Source organism: Pteronotus mesoamericanus, unplaced genomic scaffold (genome assembly GCF_021234165.1).
Source record: "Pteronotus mesoamericanus isolate MK-2021 breed Mesoamerican mustached bat unplaced genomic scaffold, CSHL_Meso_final contig_26, whole genome shotgun sequence".
Taxonomy (NCBI): Eukaryota; Metazoa; Chordata; class Mammalia; order Chiroptera; family Mormoopidae; genus Pteronotus; species Pteronotus mesoamericanus.
The window spans coordinates 1,785,840-1,806,481 of NW_026555109.1; the positions used below are offsets into that span (position 1 = coordinate 1,785,840).

Sequence of the window (20,642 nt, forward strand, 5' to 3'; positions counted from 1 at the left end):
TATTTGAAATGTTTCTGTCTTTTGTAGGTCGGCCTGTATTGCTATGAACTTCTGTCTCAGGGCTGGCTTTGCTGTGTCCCATAGGTTTTGGACTGCTGTGTGTTCATTTTCATTTGTTTCCAGAAACTTTTTGATTTCTTCTCTGATCTCATTATTGACCCATTCATTGTTTAATGATATGCTATTCAATCTCCATGAGTTTAAATGTTTTTGAGTTTTTTCCTTGAGATTGGTTTCTCGTTTCAAGCCCTTGTGGTCTGAGAAAATGCTTGGTATGATTTCAATTTTCTTGAATTTGTTTAGGTTTGTTTTATGTCCTATCATGTGATCTATCTTTGAAAATATTCCATGTGCATTTGAAAAGAATGTGTGTTTTTCTTCTTTGGGATGAAAAGTTCTATATATATCAGTTAAGCCCATTTAATCTAGGGCATAGTTCAGTGTCACAATATCCTCACTGATGTTTCGTTTGGAAGATCTATCCATTGTTAACAGCGGGATGTTAAAATCCCCTACTATCAGTGTATTGCTGTCTATATCTTTCTTCAAGTCCTCCAAGAATTTCCTTATATATTTGGGTGCTCCTCTGTTGGGTGCATATAGGTTTACAATGTTTATGTCTTCTTGATAGATTCTTCCTTTGAGTTTTATGAAGTGTCCTTCTGGGTCTCTTTTTATGGCCTTTGTTTTGGAATCTACTTTGTCTGATATAAGTATTGCTATCCCAGCTTTATTTTCCTGTCCGTTTGCTTGGAATATTTTTTTCCATCTCTTTACACTCAGTCTGTGTAGGTCCATTGTTCTAAGGTGGATCTCTTGTAGGCATATGTGCGGGTCATGTTTTCCTGTCCATTCAGCTACCCTATGTCTTTTAATTGGAGCATTTAATCCATTTACATTTAATATTATTATTTACATGCTTATTCATTTTTCTGTCTGTACCTGTGTTCTTCTCTTTCTCATTCTTTTTCTTCATCTTCTTAAAGCAATCCCTTTAGCATATCTTGCAGTGCTGGTTTGGTGGAGGTGTATTCTTTTAGACTTCTTTTTTTCTGGGAAATTCCTTAATCCACCTTCCATTTTCATTGAGAGTCTTGCTGGGTAGTGTAGTCTGGTATGCAGGCGTTTGCTTTTCATGACTTGGAGTATTTCTTGCCATTCCCTTCTGGCTTGCAGTGTTTCTGTTGAGAAGTCAGATGCTTGCTGTATCGGGGCTCCCTTCTATGTTACTACCTCTTTCTCCCTTGTTGCCTTTAGGATTCTGTTTGCCTTTGATATTTGCCATTTTAATTATGATGTGTTTTGGAATGGGCCTTTTTGGGTTCCTCCTGAATGGGATCCTCTGTGCTTCCTGGACTTGTATGACATTTTCTCTCCTCCAATGAGGAAAATTTTCCATCATTACTTTTTCAAACAGATTCTCTGTCCCTTGCTCCTCTTCTTCTTCTTCTGGTACCCCTGTTATATAGATACTATTATGTTTCAGGTTGTCCTGCATTTCTCTAATCTCCTCTTCTTTTTTTTGAGCCTTTTTTCATTTTCTTGCTTTTTATGGGAGCTCTTTTCTACCTTGTCCCCCAGCTTGCTGAGTAGATCCTCAGCTTCATCTAGCCTGCTTTTGATTCATTCTACTGTGTTCTTCAATTCAGAAATTGTATTCTTTATTTCTTCTTGCCTCTTGTTGATAATTTTTATGTCCTTTTTCATGCTGATATAGTTTGCAGTAAGTTCCTCGAAGTTTTTCCCTGTAGTGTTTGGTAATTCTCTCTGAGCTCATTAAGCTTTCTTTTAACCATTGTTTTGAACTCAATATCTGATAATTTACTTACCTTTATTTCATTTAGTTCTCTTTCTGTGGATTCCTCCTTTCCTTTCTATTGGATGTTCTTTGGGTGTTTCTTTGTCTTCCCATTATTTGTGAGAGTCTTTTTTCTTTTTCTTCTGCTTCTTAAATTGATCTGTCCTGACTTCCTGACTTTGTGGTGTAAACTTCTATGGCAGGAAACCTGTGAGATTAAGTGGTGCAGTCCCCTTGATCTCCTGACCTTGCTGCTCTTTAGATGCCTTTTATGCCATTTATGGTGGCTCTCTGGACATAATTGTGTTTTGATTGTTGTTTGGTCTTTCCTTGGTAGGTCCTACCCTCCAACTTGTTGACTCTGCCCACCATGTCTTGTGTGTTTTTTTGCAGGTGCTTCCAGAAGAAAGCCACAAAGCCCAGGAAACAAGCTCATATCCACAAAAATAACTCCCCCCGTAATCCCACTATCAACAGCAAATGAAAATATTTAGTAAGGCTGTAAATAAATTAAGACTATTATAAGAAAAGAGAGAAATAAACTATTAGTATAAAGCCTAATGACTTAATATGAACAAAATTGTTGGATCGAAATAAATGTCAAAAAGCTATATAGTAAAGAATGTATCGCAAATAAGACAGGGGGCGAAAGACAAATACCATATGATCTCACCTAGAAGTGGAACCTAACCAACAATACAAAGATGCAAGGAAAATAAGACCAGCAACACTGAAAGGAAAAGAAACCAACAAGAGACAAGAAGGAAGGAGGGAGTAGGGGCGGGGGAAAAGGAAGGGAAGGGGAAAGTCAAGGAACATACAGCAAGGACTCATGGACAAAACCAAAGGGGAAGAGTTGAGGGAGGGAAGGAAGGAGGGAGGGGGCAAGGGAAAGTAGTGGGGGGAAGGCAGAGACAAATGTATTTGAAAAATTAATTAATTAATTAAAAAATAAATAAATAAACAATCAAACAAACAAAAAAGAATGTATCGCAAATCATGGAGAAGATCAAGTGGATTTTGTCTTGGTTGCCTCTTGGGTTTACTACTGTTTTTTCCTTCTGGATCTGCCTCTGCTGATATCAGATGTTGACCCTGTCTGGCCTTAGGCAGTCTGTTGGAGAATTCCAGGAATCTACTGTCTGTAGCTATCTCCTTCAGTTGTTAATCTAGTCACTCTGCACTCAGCAGTCAGGCTTAGCCACCACAGGGAAGGGCAGAGTTTCTCCTGGGGGCGAGGATATTATTTCCTCTCTTTCTACTTCCACTCAGGAGCATGGTCTGCCTGAGCAGGATTGCTGCTGCCATGTGGAAGATGCCTCAGCACCAGGATCCTGCTGGCTACTCTCTTAGTTCTCTCCCCAAAGCCTCTATCTCATCTTTCCCCAAATGTCTCTAGTTCACTCTGCCCCTCCCTTAGCCAGGGATCTACTATCTGTGGCTGCCACTTTGTTCTCAGCAGTAAGGCTTAGGCACCAAAGGGGCAGGGCAGACTCCCTCCTGGGGGCGGGGCTGGTTTCCTCTCAGGCTACTGCCACTCAGGGGTATGATCTACCTGAGCAAGATGGCTGCTGCCGTATGGGGATGAGTCAGCACTAGGATCCCACTAGCTATTCCTTCACTTCTATCCCCAAACCTTCCATCCCCAGTCTCAGGCGCCGCTAGCCCACCCTGCCCCTACCTTCGCTGGAGCCCAGGGTAAGTGGCTGCAAAGGAAAATTTATGCATTGGCCTTTAAATAGCTCTTTGTGTCTCCAGTCACCTGTCTCTGGCAGAGAGCAACCCTGCTGTTTTTTGCAGCTGGCTGTTATCTGTGTACTGTTTGGGCACTGGTGCCATAGGCTGGGAATCCCTGCTTATGGTTTAGACACCACTCTTCTCAGGCGAATCCAACTGGCCACTTATATATCCCTCTGGCAGTGCTGCCTGTGGGTGCCCAGCCAGCCTTCTCGAGTCTCCAACACACTCTTTTCCAGTGGGGTTGTGCCGATGCTGATTATTCTGTCAGTCCGAGGATATAGGGCTCCTCTCTCGCTATTGTTCAGTTGTTTGTTCCGGGTGATTGCTCCACAATTTAGTTGCACTTACAGATTGGTCCTAGGAAGAGGTCAGTGTGACTTCCATTCACTCCTCTGCCATCTTGTCACCCAGATCCCTCAATGTATTTTGAGTTTGAAGTTTATTAGCTGCTTGCAAAGTTAATTCAACTGATTATAGTTATTTGGAGGGGGGTTTTGTGAACTATTACCTTATGGATATCTAATGGTCAGAATGAAGTTTATCAAAACAAGATAATCCTGTATCTGACCAATGTTTCAAATGATTTTGCTTATCAACAGTAATGGCCATACTAAGGATTTTTATCATCTTCTTCATTTTTTCTGAATTTTACAAATATTTTAAAACAAATTGCTGTTGTTTTACTTTAATTTTGGGCATTTTAATTTATTTAATTATACCAAATAATACATGAATAGTTTCTATTTGTAAAAGATTCAAACAACACAAAAATATCTAGGATAAAAAGTGAAATCCAACCCCAGCTATCACTTTGCTGCAGCTGTAACTACTATAATAGTTTAATGTACATCCAGCTAATACTTTATTTATTTTGCTCATATGTAGTTTCCATGGTATTGTATTAATTGTTTTGATTATATAATATGTTGTGACTTTGTGCTTAAAAAAAGTCTGGATGATCTTTAAAAATATGTATATAATATATAGTTATATCCAAAATTACATGTGTACTATATAATTTATTTTTGATAGCTACATAGTATTCCAGTGATGTAGCATGTTTTATAGTTCTCACATTGATAGACATTAAATTCACTTGGTTTTCCAGTTCATCGTGCATCCTTTATATGTACATGTTTGAGCACATGAACAAATGTTTTTATAGGAGAGATTCATAGAAGTGGAATTTGTGGATCAAAGAGTATTTGCATTTTTAGTTTCGACAAATACTGATATAATGTTGTACACACAACCTAAACCATATACACTCCTACCAGCAGCTTATGAGTGACTGGTTCTTTTACACATCCTGATTACCAATTTTTAAAATTTTGCCAGTCTGATTGGCAAAAAAATATTCTATTTCCTGAGTGATAGTAATGTTGAAGTTAGGCATATTTTCATATATTTATTGACCATAAGTGTTTATCCTTCTGTCTTTTGTCCATTTTAAATGTTTCAAATATATTCTTTCAGTCTTTCTCTTGACTTTTATTTTAGTTATATCATTTGTCATGCAGAGATTTTTCATCTTCAAGCTGTCAAACCTGTCAACTTTTTCTTATGGCATTTGAGTTTTGATTCATTTAGAAAGGTCTATCCCATAACAAAATTATATAACTATTCTCCTGCATGTTCTTCTAAATCCTGAACACTTTCATAACATTAAAACTTTATTCCATTTGAGGATTTTTGTTTTATTTTGTTTTGGGTATAGTGTAAGGAAGGGCTCTAACTTTATTTTTTTTCCACATAGGTAGTCAACTGCCTCAACACCACTTTGGAATAATAAATTCTTCCCCCACTTATTTTAAATACCATTTTTTTTAGTCAGATAAGCATCCTTTTTCATTGCACTTTCTATTTTATGATTAGTCATGTATAGGAAATGTATTTGTTTAATTTAAATTTTAATACATTTTATCAAGAAGGTCACTTCATTTTTCCTGTGTGAAAAAAAAAAAATCTCACTTCATTGTGATGTCTTGGAATGATTGGAATTGTTTTCAGCCAAGTTCACACCATCTGAATGTACCAAGAAAATGAATGAGAATGAGATAGTTGTTAAGAGACATTTTTCTTTAAAAAAAAAATGATGTGCTTTGCTATTCAGAGTGTGGTTCTCAGACCAGCCATAATGACATAATGTGGGAAGTTATTAAATTGCAATATCTTGCCCTGACCAGTGTGGCTTAGTTGGTTGGGCATCCTCCTGCAAAGTGAAAGGTTGCCAGTTCAATTCCAGGTCAGGGCACATTCCTAGGTTGCCAGTCTGGTCCCCAGTCTAGGTGCCTATGAGAGGCAACTGATTGATGTTTCCCTCTCATATCGATGTTTCTCTCTCTCTCTTTCTTTCTCCCTTCCCCTCTCTCTAAAAATTAATGATAAAATTAATTAATTAATTAATTAATTAATTGTCATATCTCAGGCCTTACTCCCAGGTCCACTGAGTCTAAATCTGCATTTTAACAAGCTCTCAGACCATGTGTGTGTACATTCAAGTTTGAAAGTACTGCTGTACTAAATATCACTTTTATTGCTTCTCTAGCAAACACAGCCCCTCTTTTATTAGGAGCACCTGATTTTGCTTTGCCGAACTGCACTCCCCACCCCCACCATACACACACACACACACACACACACACACACACACACACACTCACAGAGACTAGGTGGGACTGTCAACTGAAGTCTTTTTCTACCCTTGCCAAGGGGAGTGAGCATTTGACAAGAGTTCAGCAAATAAAAATCTGTCTCCTTGGAACTCTTGACATAAACACTAAAAATGATTAAATCTGTTTATTCCAAAGACTGTACAAAAACAAATTCCTACCCATTAGATTTTGCTCTGCAGAACTGTCTTAGTTTCTTCCTTTCCTGGGACCTGACTTCTCCTTTGACTCTGAAAGCTACATCATGTTCTTTGAATAATTTCATTTTTGCTTTACTTAACCAAGATTAGGTTCCGCGGCTTCTATTTAGCAAACCCTGATAAATTTCTCCAAGTGGGATATTACAAGGGACAAACTCCATCATGTGGATTGGCTGAGTCAAGACAAGGCAAAAGAAGCATACATCCTTCACTGGGAAGTTAGGGATTCCTCCAAAGCAATTAGAAAACTCCTGGCTGTGGAGACACTACTGTGTCCTGGAATTCTGTCCTTGTGCCTACTGAGGCTAGAGTTTTAGGAGACTTGAAGGAAGGATGTCATGTCTTGGTTACTTCTTGCGACTCTTAGTAAAGTATTACAAAAAAGAAGCAAGCCTTGAAGTAAAGGACAGCCCTACAAGGCTAGAAAAATGGGGACCTATTGCTCAAAGATAAATTCATCAGGTCTATGCCAAGATTTTAGGACCAAGACTATGACTGACCACTAGAGCATATTAAGGACTCAAAAATCACTAAAATTACTATGTTGTCAGCCTCTAGAACAGTGGCAGGCACATGGTAAGTGCTTAGTAAGTATTTTTTGAGTGAATAATTAAACATTCATTTTGAGCATTACTAGTCTAAGCATTTGATTAAATGCAAATCAGATGAAAGGATACCAGAATTTTATGGGAGTTGTATAGCCAGAGAAACCGAAAGCCTTTCAAACAATGTAATTTTGGTGGGGTTGACCCCATCATCCTCAACTCCAGGGTTTAGCACAGGACCCAGTTATGGCCAGTTGAGGCTTTCTCCAGACACAGCGATTGGTAGAAATAGAGACATGACCCATGCCAAGCCCATTTCATTTGTGGATCAGCTGTAACTGCTTCAGGACTATTTCAGATACTTGAGATGATAAAGGCCCTTTCTCTGCTTTAAACAGCTGGACTTGATTTCTGTCACTCATACCTAAAAGGAAAGTGATATATACACTTAGTCTACAGGATTATTTATTGAAGAATTCAAAACAGTATGTAAAATCAAGATACACTTTTCAAAACTTTCCTCACTGATTTAGTCAATGCTGTGGAAGCTAATAAATTGCAGGCAAGCATGATCTTTCTGTCTTTTGTTCACTTCCATTTTAGGTTCTCTGAAGTAGGTTGAGCTGCAGTGTGAATCAGTTATGGCACCAACAGTATGCGGGAAAATTGAACTGTCAAGCTGCTCATGAGAATAGAGAGCAGAATGTCTCCATGACCCTGCAGGCTCCTGCTCTTGTGACCTCTAGTATTATTCTTTGCCCCCCACCCCACCCCCCGCTCTTTTTTTTTTTTTTGCTGGAGAATTTCCTAAGATTCTGTCTTTGACCTTCAGCTCACTAAGTTCATTCTCTCTCTTTCTCTTATCCACTTTCATCTTTCTATCCTTACCTTTCTTTAGATAACACTCATATTTCTTTATCGCTAAATTCTCTTTTCTCTAAAGAAAGGTATATGCAAAGGACAGTGGTCATTCCCCTGGATGAGAGTATTATCCGCTGAGATCAGGGAAGCTTTCACTGAGGAGGTAAATGGGCTTTAAAAGATGAGTAAGACCCTGGCCGGTGTGACTCAGTTTGTTGCAGCATTGTCCCACACATTGAAAGGTTGAAGGTTCAACTCCCAGTCAGGACACATATACCTAAGCTGTGGGTTTAATCTCTTGTAGAGGCACATATGGGAGGTAACAAATTGATATCTCTCACTCACATTGATGTTTCTCTCTCTCTCTCCCTTCCCCTTCTAAAATCAATAAACATATTTTAAAAATTTTTTTAAAAAGGAGGAGCAGGGATTGTTTTGGTGGACAAGGGGTAGAGAGGGGGGGCACCATGCCAACACATTCCAGACAGAAATAACAAGTGTGAATGTAGAAAGACATGGATATATAGAAATATAATTGTAATAGTAAATTTTAATTCCCCATTATTAATGTATAACAAATCAACAAAAACAAGTAACTGAAGAAGCAAAAGATCTAAACAATATTGTTAATAAGGTAAATTAATCAATCATATGGGAAATGTGTGTCACAAGGAGAAGTTGTATCTTTTCCTTCTCCCAGACTTTTATTTAGGTAATGTTTAAACTTAAAGGAAAGTGAGAGAAGTGGTATTTCTCCACTGGGACACTTGGTCTGGTGCCAGAGAGCATATAAAATCAGAACACAGACACAACTGAACATGGTATTGCTTCCTGCGGTGTCAATTCTCTTTGAAAATATTTGGGGAAGTAAAACAGTATTTTTATTTTTTTACAAAAGCTGATTTTAATATTTCTGGAGCAGAATGCAAACATCTCATTATTTTTTAAGATGATGCTCAAGTCCTCAAAGATGATTTTTAAAATCTCAGAAAAATGTATTCATTCTCTTCAGCCACTGGGAAGACTTGGGTAGAAATGTTCGAAAAGTACAAAGTCCAAAATTTCTAATTTGGCCCAATTTTGTAATTTGCCTCCCTTCTCCTGCACATTTCCAGCCTCATCATCACACTTCTTTCCACTCCACATGACCTGGGCTCCAGGCTCTAGGCGTGTCTTATCATTTCCCAACTATTCCTGTCAGCAACTGCTTTATACCTGCCTTGAATCATCCTTGAGAATCCAACTTAAGTTTTACTTCCTCTTTGAAACTTTTCTAAACAGAATGGAGAGGAAGGAGTATATGGAGGCTCTTGATAAGCTATATTAAGAATATCACTTTCACCCCCAGCCAGCTAGCTCAGTTGGTTGGAGCATCAGTCCATATACCAAAATGTTGCAGATTCAATTACTAGTCGGGCATATTCTCTCTCTCTCTCCCTTCCTATCTCTCTAAAATCAATAAACATCCTCAGGTGAAGATTTAAAAAAAGAGTACTGTTTCCAGTTTTTCACTCCCTTTACCAGTAAGAGTCTCTTACTAGTTGTCCTGTGACTTGCAGTGACCTTCGGGTAGGAGGGGTAAATTTTCCCTGCCCAGCAGATCAGATATGACAAATACCATAATGAAATGGGATTTCTTAGAAACATTGCAAGGTTCAGCCACTTCTGTTTTCCTTCTGCTGCAACAAAACAGGGGCTGCTCTTTCAGACTGGACCCTGGAATGAAGAAGACACGTGGAGGAGAGCTGTCACCAGTTTTCAGATGATGTGTAACAGGACTGAGAAATAAATCTTTGTTGTTGCAAGTTACTGAGATTTCAGGGTGTGGAAACCAGTTTGGAACCACAGATTAGTTGAAGCTGAAGACATTTAATATTAAACAGATGCAACCAAAAAAAAAAAATGCCTTTTCAGAACTTCTCTTAACTGATGTTTTTCTCTCTTGTGAAGAACAAATAAGATAAACAAATTTGCCCATTGTATATTGGCATTAAGTCATAGTAATGCATCTTCTTTTTCAGAAGATAAATTATACATAGTGCAGTGATAAAAGAGATTGGATAATATTTGCTAAATTCCTGTAAGAAATCTGTGTAAAAATTATTCTTTAGTGTTTTATTTTATTTTTACAATTTTTTATTGTTGTTCAATTACAGTTGTCCCCATTTTCCCCCCATTACTCTCTCTTCCTTAGTGTTTTAATGTTTCCACTAAAGAAATGGGGATTGTCCATTAAATGTGCTTGAAATCCTCATTCTGATTGGATGTCACATGGCCAATCATTGCTGCCCTAGGAGAGGTCATCAAAGGGAACTAAGCCTCTCCCCTTCTGGAGGCTGCTACAATACCTTACCCTCCCCACAGAGCTTGGCTGTGGGTCACAAGCTACACTTATGTGTCTGCCACTGAGATCCAGTACAGAGTCTGTAAAATGCTCAGACATTTGGAAAATTCATCTCAGAGCAAGGAGCTATAAAATTATATAGATATTCCTAGATTTGTTGAGCAAATTGTTGAAGATAGAAAATAAAAGGCATAAAACAATAGCCATTTGACTGGTTATTACTTATTATTGTGCAGAAACTTCCTTCTCATTGAGCGTTAAAAAGAATCACAGTTGAAACAAGAGATACTGTGAATTGGTGAATGCTGTAGCTGGGTCATGGGCACATCAAAATTTCTTGCACTTTCTTCTAATTTACACGTAATTTGAATTTTTCCATAATGAAAGGTGAAAAGAGAGAGAGAGAGAAAGACAGACAGACAGAATATAGGCCTATTCCAGCTGAGGGAGGAGCCACCTGACTTTAGTGTTTAAGTCAGCTGAATAAATTACTTAACTTTCTAAGCCTCAGTTTCTTCACCTGTGATATGGAATTAATAATATCTCTCCCAGAGAACAGTGTTTTTTATCCTCACCTGAGGATATTTTCATTGATTTTAGAAAGAGAAGGAGAGAGAGAAGGGGCAGGGGAGGGAGAATGAGAGAGAGAGAGAGAAAGGGAGAATGGTCGGGCATTCCATTCCCAGTCAGGCATGTGAGGGTTTGAACCCATGCTCAAACCCACACATGCCTGACTGGGAATGGAACCTGCAACCTTCGGTGCATGGGGTAACGCTTCAACCTACTGAGCCACCAGTAGGTTGCTTTTTTTTTTTCCAAATACAATAAAAAGGTTATTTAGAAAGTTACTGAGGTAGAAGTAAGCCATGGAAGAAGTAAGCCAGCTGAACTGCGTGGGCTCAGCGAACAAGTTAGAGAGGCAAAATGGGGGCCCATGGAACTGAGGAGAAAGAGAGAGAGAGAGAGAGAACACATCTGGGGGAAGGGGGTTGGAAAAGGGGACAGGGAAAGGCAGGGTGGAGGTGCTCCTTCGAGAGACTACTGTGTCCTCCAGCTTGGGGTTATTTATCTGGAGGTCTCAGAGGTGAATCCAATAGAATATGCATTAGCTTTCCATGTGTGTCCTTTCAGGGTTGTGGTCTCTAGGGATTAGTTGGTACCAAGGCAGGGGGGTCATTAGTCAATGCAGCTGGTCCTGATGTCAACCATGGTGTTACTTGACTGGTTTTGCTGCTTTTCTGGGCCTGGAGGCCGCAGTCACCACAGACGAGCAGCAGTGCTGCGTCACCGTCACCGCATTCCTCCCTTGACGTTAGTGCAGGAGGCCAGGAACTAGCCCACGGGGAAGGGAGAAGTGTTTCAAGGACAAATACCTTTTGTTGGCAAAACAAACACCTTTTGTAATGAGACTTTTTCCTTCTGGTTACTAAAGGAACCCTCAAAATATTTGAAGTCTCTATGTAGGAAATTTGCAACTTGATTATAATGCATTTGTATTTGGTAGCAATGCTGTTTTAAATATAAGTATGTGATTGACTTTTAGGTAAATAATTTGTAGGACTGGGAGGATAAATTTGTTTGAGCAGCCCCTAATCGCCTGCCTGTTCTCTGTGGACTTGTAACTCCAGCCCAGCTGCGTTGTGGACCACTCCTTAAAAGACTCCAGCTTCCTCAGCTGACCCATAAGAGGAAAGGCCCAAAAGTCCATCACAGCTGGATAGTCTGAACCACTTATCTCCTTTGCTACGTTGAACCTGTTAAAGTTCACTGTTAACTGAAATGTTCCTTCACTAACAGAAGGTTCCTTGAGGGCCTCTCCCTTTCCCTCCAGCAGCAGTATGCAGTGACACTTCTGCTCCTGATGGTGGCAAGTTGTAATATTTAACTGCCTTCTTTGGCTAGAAATGAATTCTTCCCATTCTTTCCCATTGAATTTTGGAAGGATGGCAGACAATTAAAAGGAGAAAAAACCTGCTTCTAATTTCACTTTGGAACTAGACATTTATCCCTTAACTCAGACTAATGCAGATAAAATGGTAAAAACAAAACCAAAAATTTTCTTTCTCACTGAATTCCCACAGGCCTCTGTTTAAGCATTTGGAATGTTCTGTTATAGCATTTAGAATATGTAGCGTATCATTTACTTCCCCTATTAGACAGTGAGTTCTAATATGTGATAGATGCTCAATGAATGTTTATTAATGGATAGATGGATACACAGACTTATGCATGGACGATGAAAGGAAGGGTATGTGGGTGAATAAATGACTATATAGTTCAATGGATAGAAGGCACTCTGCAAGCCAGAACACAGCGCTAAACATTGTTAGTGCTTGCCCTACATGTTGTACCTATTGTTTAGTTTTTTAAATTCATGTTCTAAATCTTAAAAGAGTGTTCCTAAAACAGAAATTTGGATGGGTCTCCCATAACTACTTTAAAAGGGCTTAATTTAGGCCTGCTTCAGGATGTTACCCTAATTCAGAGCAAGGGAATTCAGAACAATAGGGAGTGCCTTGTCCCATTTCAAATGTGTTTTCTGGCATATTTTCACCAGCATCTTCTTTATTGTGTGGTTCATTTTCTCAGTCTCCAAGATGCATGTAGTTTCCATTGAATCTGTAGTGCCTGTCTTGTCTTCTGGGAGATTTCTGAAGTGAACAATGGTACACTGTTGCTTTGAATGCTGTAAGGAAGTCCAAACCTAGGGATCATTTCTTTAAGTAGAAGTTTTGCTACTTAGATTGCCTTCTCAGTTCTGGTGGGGTATGCCTCTACTCATCCAGAAAAAGTGTCCACAAGAACTAATAAAAACTTAAAGTTTCCTCTGGTTTTAGGCATCTGTGTAAAGTTAACTTGCCAGTCTTGAAATGGGAATATCCCTTTATGTTGTACTCCCTTTTCCTTTGGGGCATGTTCTATCTTAGAATTGTTTTTGGAGCATATCTGGATGGTCTCTTCCAATGTGGTCTAATGGGGTCCATTAAAGCATCCCTTCCATTAGTGTCCCTTAGTGTAGGTGTTTGACAATACGAGAGGTTCAAAGAATAAGATCATACCATCAGTGTTGATTTTTCATATAGAATTAGGGTCAGTGTTAGAGAATCCCCATTCATGGGGTCATTCCTCAACTCACTCTATGTAATAGCATTTAAATTCTGACAAGACCAGGTGGGGAATCAAAGCTCCAAGAAGCAGCAGCCCTTGAGGGACTTTTCTTGCTGCTTTATCAGTGGTTTGGGTTCCCTGGCTTGTTTAGGAACCATTCCTCTGATTTTCTGGGCAGTACATTATGGCAATCTGGTTAAGTAGATTGACTGCTTCTAGTAATTGTAAAATCTCTTTTGCATGTTTGATGTCCTTATTCCCCAAGGTTAAGAGTCCTCTTTCTTTCCATATTGCCCCATGGGCATGGACTACCATGAAGGCCTATTTAGAGTCAGTGTGAATGTTAACATTCTTTCCCTGGGACAATTCTAAGGCTCTGGTGAGGGCAATCAGTCCAGCCTTTTGCACCAAGGTTCCCATGGCAAGGGTTTGGTTTTCCATTACCTTGTCTATGGTGACTTCTGTGTACCTGGCTCGTTGCTGACCATTCTCTATGAAGCTGCTCCAATCCATACATAATTTCCAGTCAGGTTCTATCAGTGGCTGGTCCAATAGATCCTGTCTGCTAGAATAAACTTGGTCAATGATTTCCAAACAATCATGCTGGAGGTCTGAGCCTCCCTCTGAGTAGGGGAGCAGGGTGGCTGGGTTTAAGACAGTGGTAGTCTGTAAGGTAATATTTGGGCTGTCTAATAAAACCACCTGATATTTTCCAATGTACCTGGCCATCAGCCAATACCCTCCTTTCTGTTCCAATAGAGTTAGGGCCTGGTGTGGTACAAATACCATAACAGGCTGCCCCAGAGTGAATTTCTCTGCTTCCTATAAGATGTCACAGGTAGCTGCTGCTGCTGCCCGGAGGCATAGCAGCCATTCCTTCGTTATGTGATCCGCTTTCTTTGAGAGATAGGCTAATTTCCCAGAGTCTAGGTTAATGTCCCCAGTCCTATTACTTGTCTTTCATGAATGAATAATTTGAAAGGTTTCTGTGAATTGGGTGATCCTAGTGTGGAAGCCAAAATTAGTTTTTCCTTCAAGTTGTCAAATGCCACCTGACTGTCTCTTGTCCATTCAAAAGGTTCAGAGTCTAGTCCTTTCAGACAATTATACAATGGTTTTGCTATAAGTCCAAAGTTTGGGATCCAAATTTGGCAGAACTCTGTAATCCCTAAGAATTCGCAAAGCTGCCTCCGGTTCTCTGTGATTTTTATTGTAGCAATGGCTTGTTTTTAATTAGCCATCAAGCTCCTAGTGTCCTGTTTCAGTTGGAACCCCAGGTATGCCACCTCCTGTTTGCAATTTGGGCTTTGTGAGGTGATACTTTATAGCCTCTTTTTGCCTAATGATTCAGAACTGTGATGGTGTTGAGCAAACAGTCCTCATCAGTATTGCTAGTTAGTAGTAAGCTGTCTATATACTATATTGGGTTGGCCAAAAGTTTAATTTTTTCCATAAAATAAAAGACAAATTTTTCATTTTTATCAATAACTTTATTGATTTGGATTATTTGTGTGTGTTAGCTATCTCCCACTATTATCTTCTAATGGGTAGAGGCCAGGGGTCTTGCTAAACATCTTCCAGTGCATAAGACAGCCCCACAAAAAGAAGTATTTGGCCAAAATGTCAATAGTACCAAGAAACTTCTCAAACCACTTTTGATATAGTTGATCAGCCACAGCACCTTCTCCATAGACTGCACAAACCCTTTTTCTTCCGCATTTCCATTGCACTTTTACCCTTCTTGAAATAATAAAGCATAATATACCAAAAATGCAGTGTATTTTCTTCCATATTCAATATTAAAACAGCTGCGCAAAATTCATCAATTTTGATAAGTTTTTTTTTTTAATGTACACTGATATGACAGCTGTCACAATGCAATCTAACAAAAATTTTTTCAAATGAAATTAAAGACAAGTCAGCACTATTAGAGCCACTGTATGGAAAAAATTAAATGAACTTTTTGGCCTGCCCAATAGAACTCCCAATTTCAATGTAATATCCCTTAAGTCTTTTGCTAACATCTCCCCAAATATAGTCAGGGAATTCTTAAACCCTTGTGGCAACACAGTCCAACAGTATTAGTGCATGGCTTTAGTATCTGGGTCCTGCCACACAAAGGCAAGTTATAGTTGAGGCTGTTCATCTATTCAGTTGCAGAAAAAGGCATCCTTCAAGTCTAGGGCTAAAAACCATTTGTTATTCCCAGGCACCATGGTCAACAACGTATAAGGGTTGGGCACCATGGGATGAGTATCCTGGACAATGTCATTTATGGCCTTAAGATCCCATACAAATTGATATTAGAGTGATGCTTTTGACTGGAAAAATGGTAGTGTTATAGGAAGAATGGTGTGGCCAAATTAATCCTGATTTTAAGAACTTCTGTAATACTGGTTGAATTCCGGCTAAAGCTTCCTTTTTAAGGAGGCATTGTTTATTACATGAGATCTGCACTCCTTCTATTAGGTTAATTTTTACAGCCTTGATGTTAACTGCTCTACCTGCGTTCCATCAGCCCAAACAGTCTGATAAACCTGCTTATAGATCTCATGTGGGAAGAGTCCACCACTGGGTCTTTCCAGGCAAGTCAGGAGTGCCTGGGCTGGAGAGCATGTTCCAATGGGATTTCTACACATAATTTTTCAAGAGAAAAAGTTATTTGTGCACGCAATTTACAAAGTAAATCTTGGCCTAGCAATGGAATGGGTCAATCTAGCATGTAGAGAAAACTATGCCTAAGTTTTTGATCCCCAACTGGCATTCTAGGGGTTGAAGGAACATCTGTTGTTGTAATTGTCTGGTCACTCCAGTAACCATTACTGCAGATAAAGTTTTCTTGGCTAGTTTTGTTTTTAGCACTGACTATGTAGCTCTCATATCTACAAGGACTCAATTAACTTGTTCCCAATGCGAATTGTACCTGGGGCTCCTGTGAGGAAAGAGTAATAGGTCAGAAGATGTCTTGGGGAATCCCTGGGCCTCATCATTTGTCAACAGACTCATCTTTCCTTTCTAGCATTTCTCAGCAATGGTTTTCATCCTTTCTATTTTTCTTTTTGAGTTCTGGGCAGCCCTTTCTCCAATGGCTTTCTTCTTTGCAATAGGCACATTGATTGACAACTGGTGGGTCTTTTCCTTTTCCTTTTGGGTCCCACCTCTTTTTCTGGTTTCCCTGCATTGTGTCTAAGGGAACCATGGCCTGTTTTAACTTCCTTGTTTCCCGGGCATGGTAAATTTTAAAGGCTATGTCCTGCATCTGGGAGGGATCCATTCTCAATGCCCTGTACAAACATTGGTGCTTCCCTCTGATATCTGGGGCACTTTGTCCAATAAAGGTCATGTTTACCATCCAGACAGTTTCTGGTGCCTGTGAGTCAGCATCATTGTGCTTCCAATAGGACTGATAGGTCCTTTCTAAAAATTCAGGAGAATCTTTGTTTGTTTTTTGTTGAATGGCCTATATCACATTCAGGCTCTTTTGTTTAAGCATCCCTTTCTTAAGCCCTTTCAGTATTTACCTTTGGTAATGTTCTAGGAAGGATAGGTTTCCACTATTCAGGTCCACTATTCAGGTCCTTATTCAGGCTCTGTAAAGAGAAGTGCCCCAGCCGGGTTGGGAGTCCCGTTGGGATTCTCTTGATAGAAGCAATGAGCCTCTTTATTAGCCTTAATTATAACTAGCCACCTTTCATCTGCTATTAGCAGGATGTTGAGGAGAGCCTGTACATCTGCCCAGTTCGGATGGTAAGTGGCAAAAACAGAGGTGATAAGATCTGCCATTTTCTGGGGATCCTCCCTATATGAGGGGTTGGAATTCTTCCAATTCAGTAAATCTGAAGTGGAAAACGGAATATGGGCCCAATAGTAGCCAGCAGGCTGGACTTCCTGTTTTTTTCTATAGGGTATTGCTTCAAAGAGAATTGTTCTGCTCTGAATAGGGACACTCCCTGGCCAAATTGGATGCCCTGCTGGGTCATTGAGGGGGTGATCATTCCTTCATCATACAGGGGTGGGCCTGTTGCCCCTGTGGGCCCTATTTCAGGGGTATCTAGCAGCAGAAGTGGTGATGGGGGAAGTCTTCCTGCTGCTAATCCTGTGGCCCCTAGGTTCAGTGCATTAAAGAGACTCATTTCCTATTTTCATTTTCTTCCTGTGTCTTACTATCAAGGAGTGGTTTTTGAAGCAACTTCTCTTCTCTGTATCATTAAGTGGTTCCCTTTGCTTGCCAAATCCTTATTATATAAAGACATAAATGTCTGGACATAAGGGATTTCATCCCATTTCCCTGATCGTTGGCAAAATAATTCCAATTGCATGATGGTGTAATTTAAGGAACCATTTAAGGGCCACTTTTCCCCATAGTCTAAAGTATACATAACCCAAACAATGTTATAATAGAAAACCAATTCCTTCTTAGCCATTAGATAATAGCTGTACATAGACCAGTCTGCTAAAATTCAACCCAGTGGGCTCTCTCCAGGCATCAAAACAGAGGCAAAACTCCCCTGGCATGCTGACTGACTGTTTTATGGTAACAACACTATGTTTTTCTGGCATTTACCAGGACCTTTCATTTGTGTTTCCAAATTCTTGGACCCTGACACAGTTGTGTATGGAAACATATGGAAAATACTGATATTAATTGGCAATTTGGGGCCAACTCCCAGGTTCAAGTACCCTGCTATTCCTTCTCTATCTCCATTTACACACCAAGGTCAGATTGGGCAGATGAGAGGAGAGGGACAGGGAAATTAAGTAATAATAAAACTCTATCTGTACCAAATCTTTCCACTGCTGGGATTATTGGCCATACCCTACTTCCATCGTATCTTCAAGGACATCTAGGCCAGGGATGTCCAACCTTTTGGCATCTGTGGGCCACACTGGAAGAAGAAGCATTGTCTTGGGCCACACATTAAGTACATAAACAGTAATGAAAACATGAGCAAAAAAAAGGTCTGTGCATAATTTTCATGATATGCACCACCACAGATAAGCAAAAAAAGTCCTGATTATGCAGCAGCCCTTTTGATAATCTTATAGAATCGTCGAGCAGGTCTGAAGTTTGTGACCACTAATACAGGAAATGTACATATCTAAGTAATAAAACTTAGTAATAAAACGAAGTAATATTTTAAGTAAATTTATGATTTTGTGTTGGGCTGCATCCATAGCCATCCTGGGCTGCATGTGACCTGTGGGCCATGGGTTGGACACCCTTATGCTGTGTGCTTTTTGCTTATTAATAAGAATAAGCTCCACTGGCTGCTCTGAAAAGCCATCTTTGCATTGTTCTGGTGTCTGCCTCTCCACTTGCTGCTGCCACCTCTGCCCCATGCCTCCTCAGTCACTGTGTACTCCAGCAGCATTTTCACCAGAGTCCTTGAACTGTCCCCTTTTTTTTTTAATCCGCTGTGTAAGATCACCGGTGTGCACACCATGTCGGAGGTGACCCTTGATAGCAGCTCCAAGGTCACCACCAAGGACTTAAAGGAGAAGAAGGCAGTTGTGGAGGAGACAGAGAGTGGAAGAGATGCACCTGCTAATGGCAACACTAATGAGGACAATGCAGAGAAGGAGGCTAACAATGAGGTAGATGAAGAAGAGAAAGAAGGAGGAGAGGAGAAGGAAGAAGAGGAGGAAAGTGATGGTGAGGAAGAGGATGATGAAGATGAGGAGGTTGAGGCAGCTACAGGCAAACAGGCAGCTGAAGATGATGAGGATGACAATGTTGACACCAAGAAGCAGAAGACAGATGAGGATGACTAGACAGCAAAAAAGGAAAGGTTAAACTAAAAACAAAAGGCCGCTGTAATCTATTTACCTTCCCCTTCCCGTCTTAGAATCTAAACATGATCACCTTCAAGTAGAAAGTCCCACCAGCCACCCACAGATGACATGCGCTCTCCATCACCCAACCAAAAACCACATGAATTTGCAACAGGGGACGAAAAAACCCAAAACTTCCAAGGCCCTGGGTTTTTTTTGTTTTTGTTTTTTTTTGTTTGTTTGTTTTAGAAGTACTCTAGAAAGAAAAACTTGTTTTTATTTCATTTTATATTTTTGTGCCTATTGTTAGGGGTCCGCCACTTTTAATGATCTCAGGATGACCATACCAGCATTTGGAGCGTTGTCTGTCCTACTTCCCAACTTTACTTGTGGTGTGACCATGCTCATCATAATCTCCAAGGAGAAAAAAAAACCTTATAAGAAAAGCAAAAACAATGACAACAAAAAATCTTATTCTGAGCATTCCAGTAACCTTTTGTGTATGTACTTAGCTATACTATAGGTAGTTGGTTTGTATGAGATCGTTAAAAAGGCCAAAGATAAAAGATTGCTATTTTTTTTTTGTCTATGAAGCTGCTGTTTATTGATTTATTTTGGCCTGTGTGGTGTATGTGTGAAACAATGTTGTCCAACAATAAAGTGGAATTTTATTTTGCTGAGTTGTTCTAACAACAACAGAAAAAGAATATAAGTGCCCTGGCTGGGTCGTTCATTTGGTTGGAACATCATCCCGCACACCAAAGGCTGCGGGTTCAATTCCCAGTTAGGGCACATACTAGGCTGCAAGTTCAATCCATGATCAGGCACATATGAGAAACGATTAATCCATGTTTCTCTCCCACATCGATTCGCCTTCTCTCTTGCTCTCTCTCTCTCTTTCCCCCTTATTCTTCCCTCTCTGAAATCAATAAACATATCCTTGGGTGATGATTTAAAAAATAAAAGAAGTATAAGCAGGAATGCAATGCTATTACAGCAGCCAGCATTTACTATGGGCTAGGCATTATCAGTAAGACCTTTACAAGCATTATCTCATTCTCTCTCTTTTAGGATTATTTTAATCCTCACCTGAGGACATGGTTATTGATTTTACAGAGAGGAACAGGAAGAAGAGAGAGGGAGGGAAACATTGATTTGAGAGAGAAATATCAATTTTATGCATCAAACCCACAACCTAGTCATGTGCCCTGACCGGAAATCAAACCTGCGAACTTCTGGTTCACTGGATGACACTCCAGCTAACTGAGCCACGAAAACCAGAGCTCAGGACTGTTCTTAATCAGGACTCTTATCATCTCTGGCACTATTAGACCTTTACCAGTTGATAAAATATGGAAATACTACAGTACTGGTTGGTAACTAGGCCCACCAAGTGCCCCTACCTGCACACCTCCCTGACCTCATGAAAGGCACCTGAGGGGCCGCCTTGACTTCTACCCATTAACAACCTGCTGGGACTGCGACAGCTCTCACCCGTTTTTTACTCCCAGACCCGTAAAAAAATGCCCAGTGCCAGCCTGCCTTTGCAATGTATGTTTACTTGCTGACATCTGGCTCTCTCTGTAATTATCGTGGCTGCTT

The 20,642-nt window shown here is 39.9% G+C and overlaps 1 protein-coding gene across 1 annotated transcript; it reads left to right on the forward strand.

The window, feature by feature from the left end:
* The first annotated feature begins 18,545 nt into the window (after nucleotides 1-18,545).
* LOC129071154 (prothymosin alpha-like) lies at nucleotides 18,546-19,050 on the forward strand. Its single transcript, XM_054574308.1, has one exon. It carries the CDS (start codon nucleotides 18,711-18,713, stop codon nucleotides 19,038-19,040), a length of 330 nt encoding a protein of 109 aa, XP_054430283.1. The 5' UTR covers nucleotides 18,546-18,710; the 3' UTR covers nucleotides 19,041-19,050.
* The last annotated feature ends 1,592 nt before the right edge of the window (nucleotides 19,051-20,642 follow it).

Coding starts and splice junctions, on each gene's coding strand:
- LOC129071154 (XM_054574308.1), top strand. CDS start 18,711: ATGTCGGAGGTGACCCTTGATAGCAGCTCCAAGGTCACCACCAAGGAC.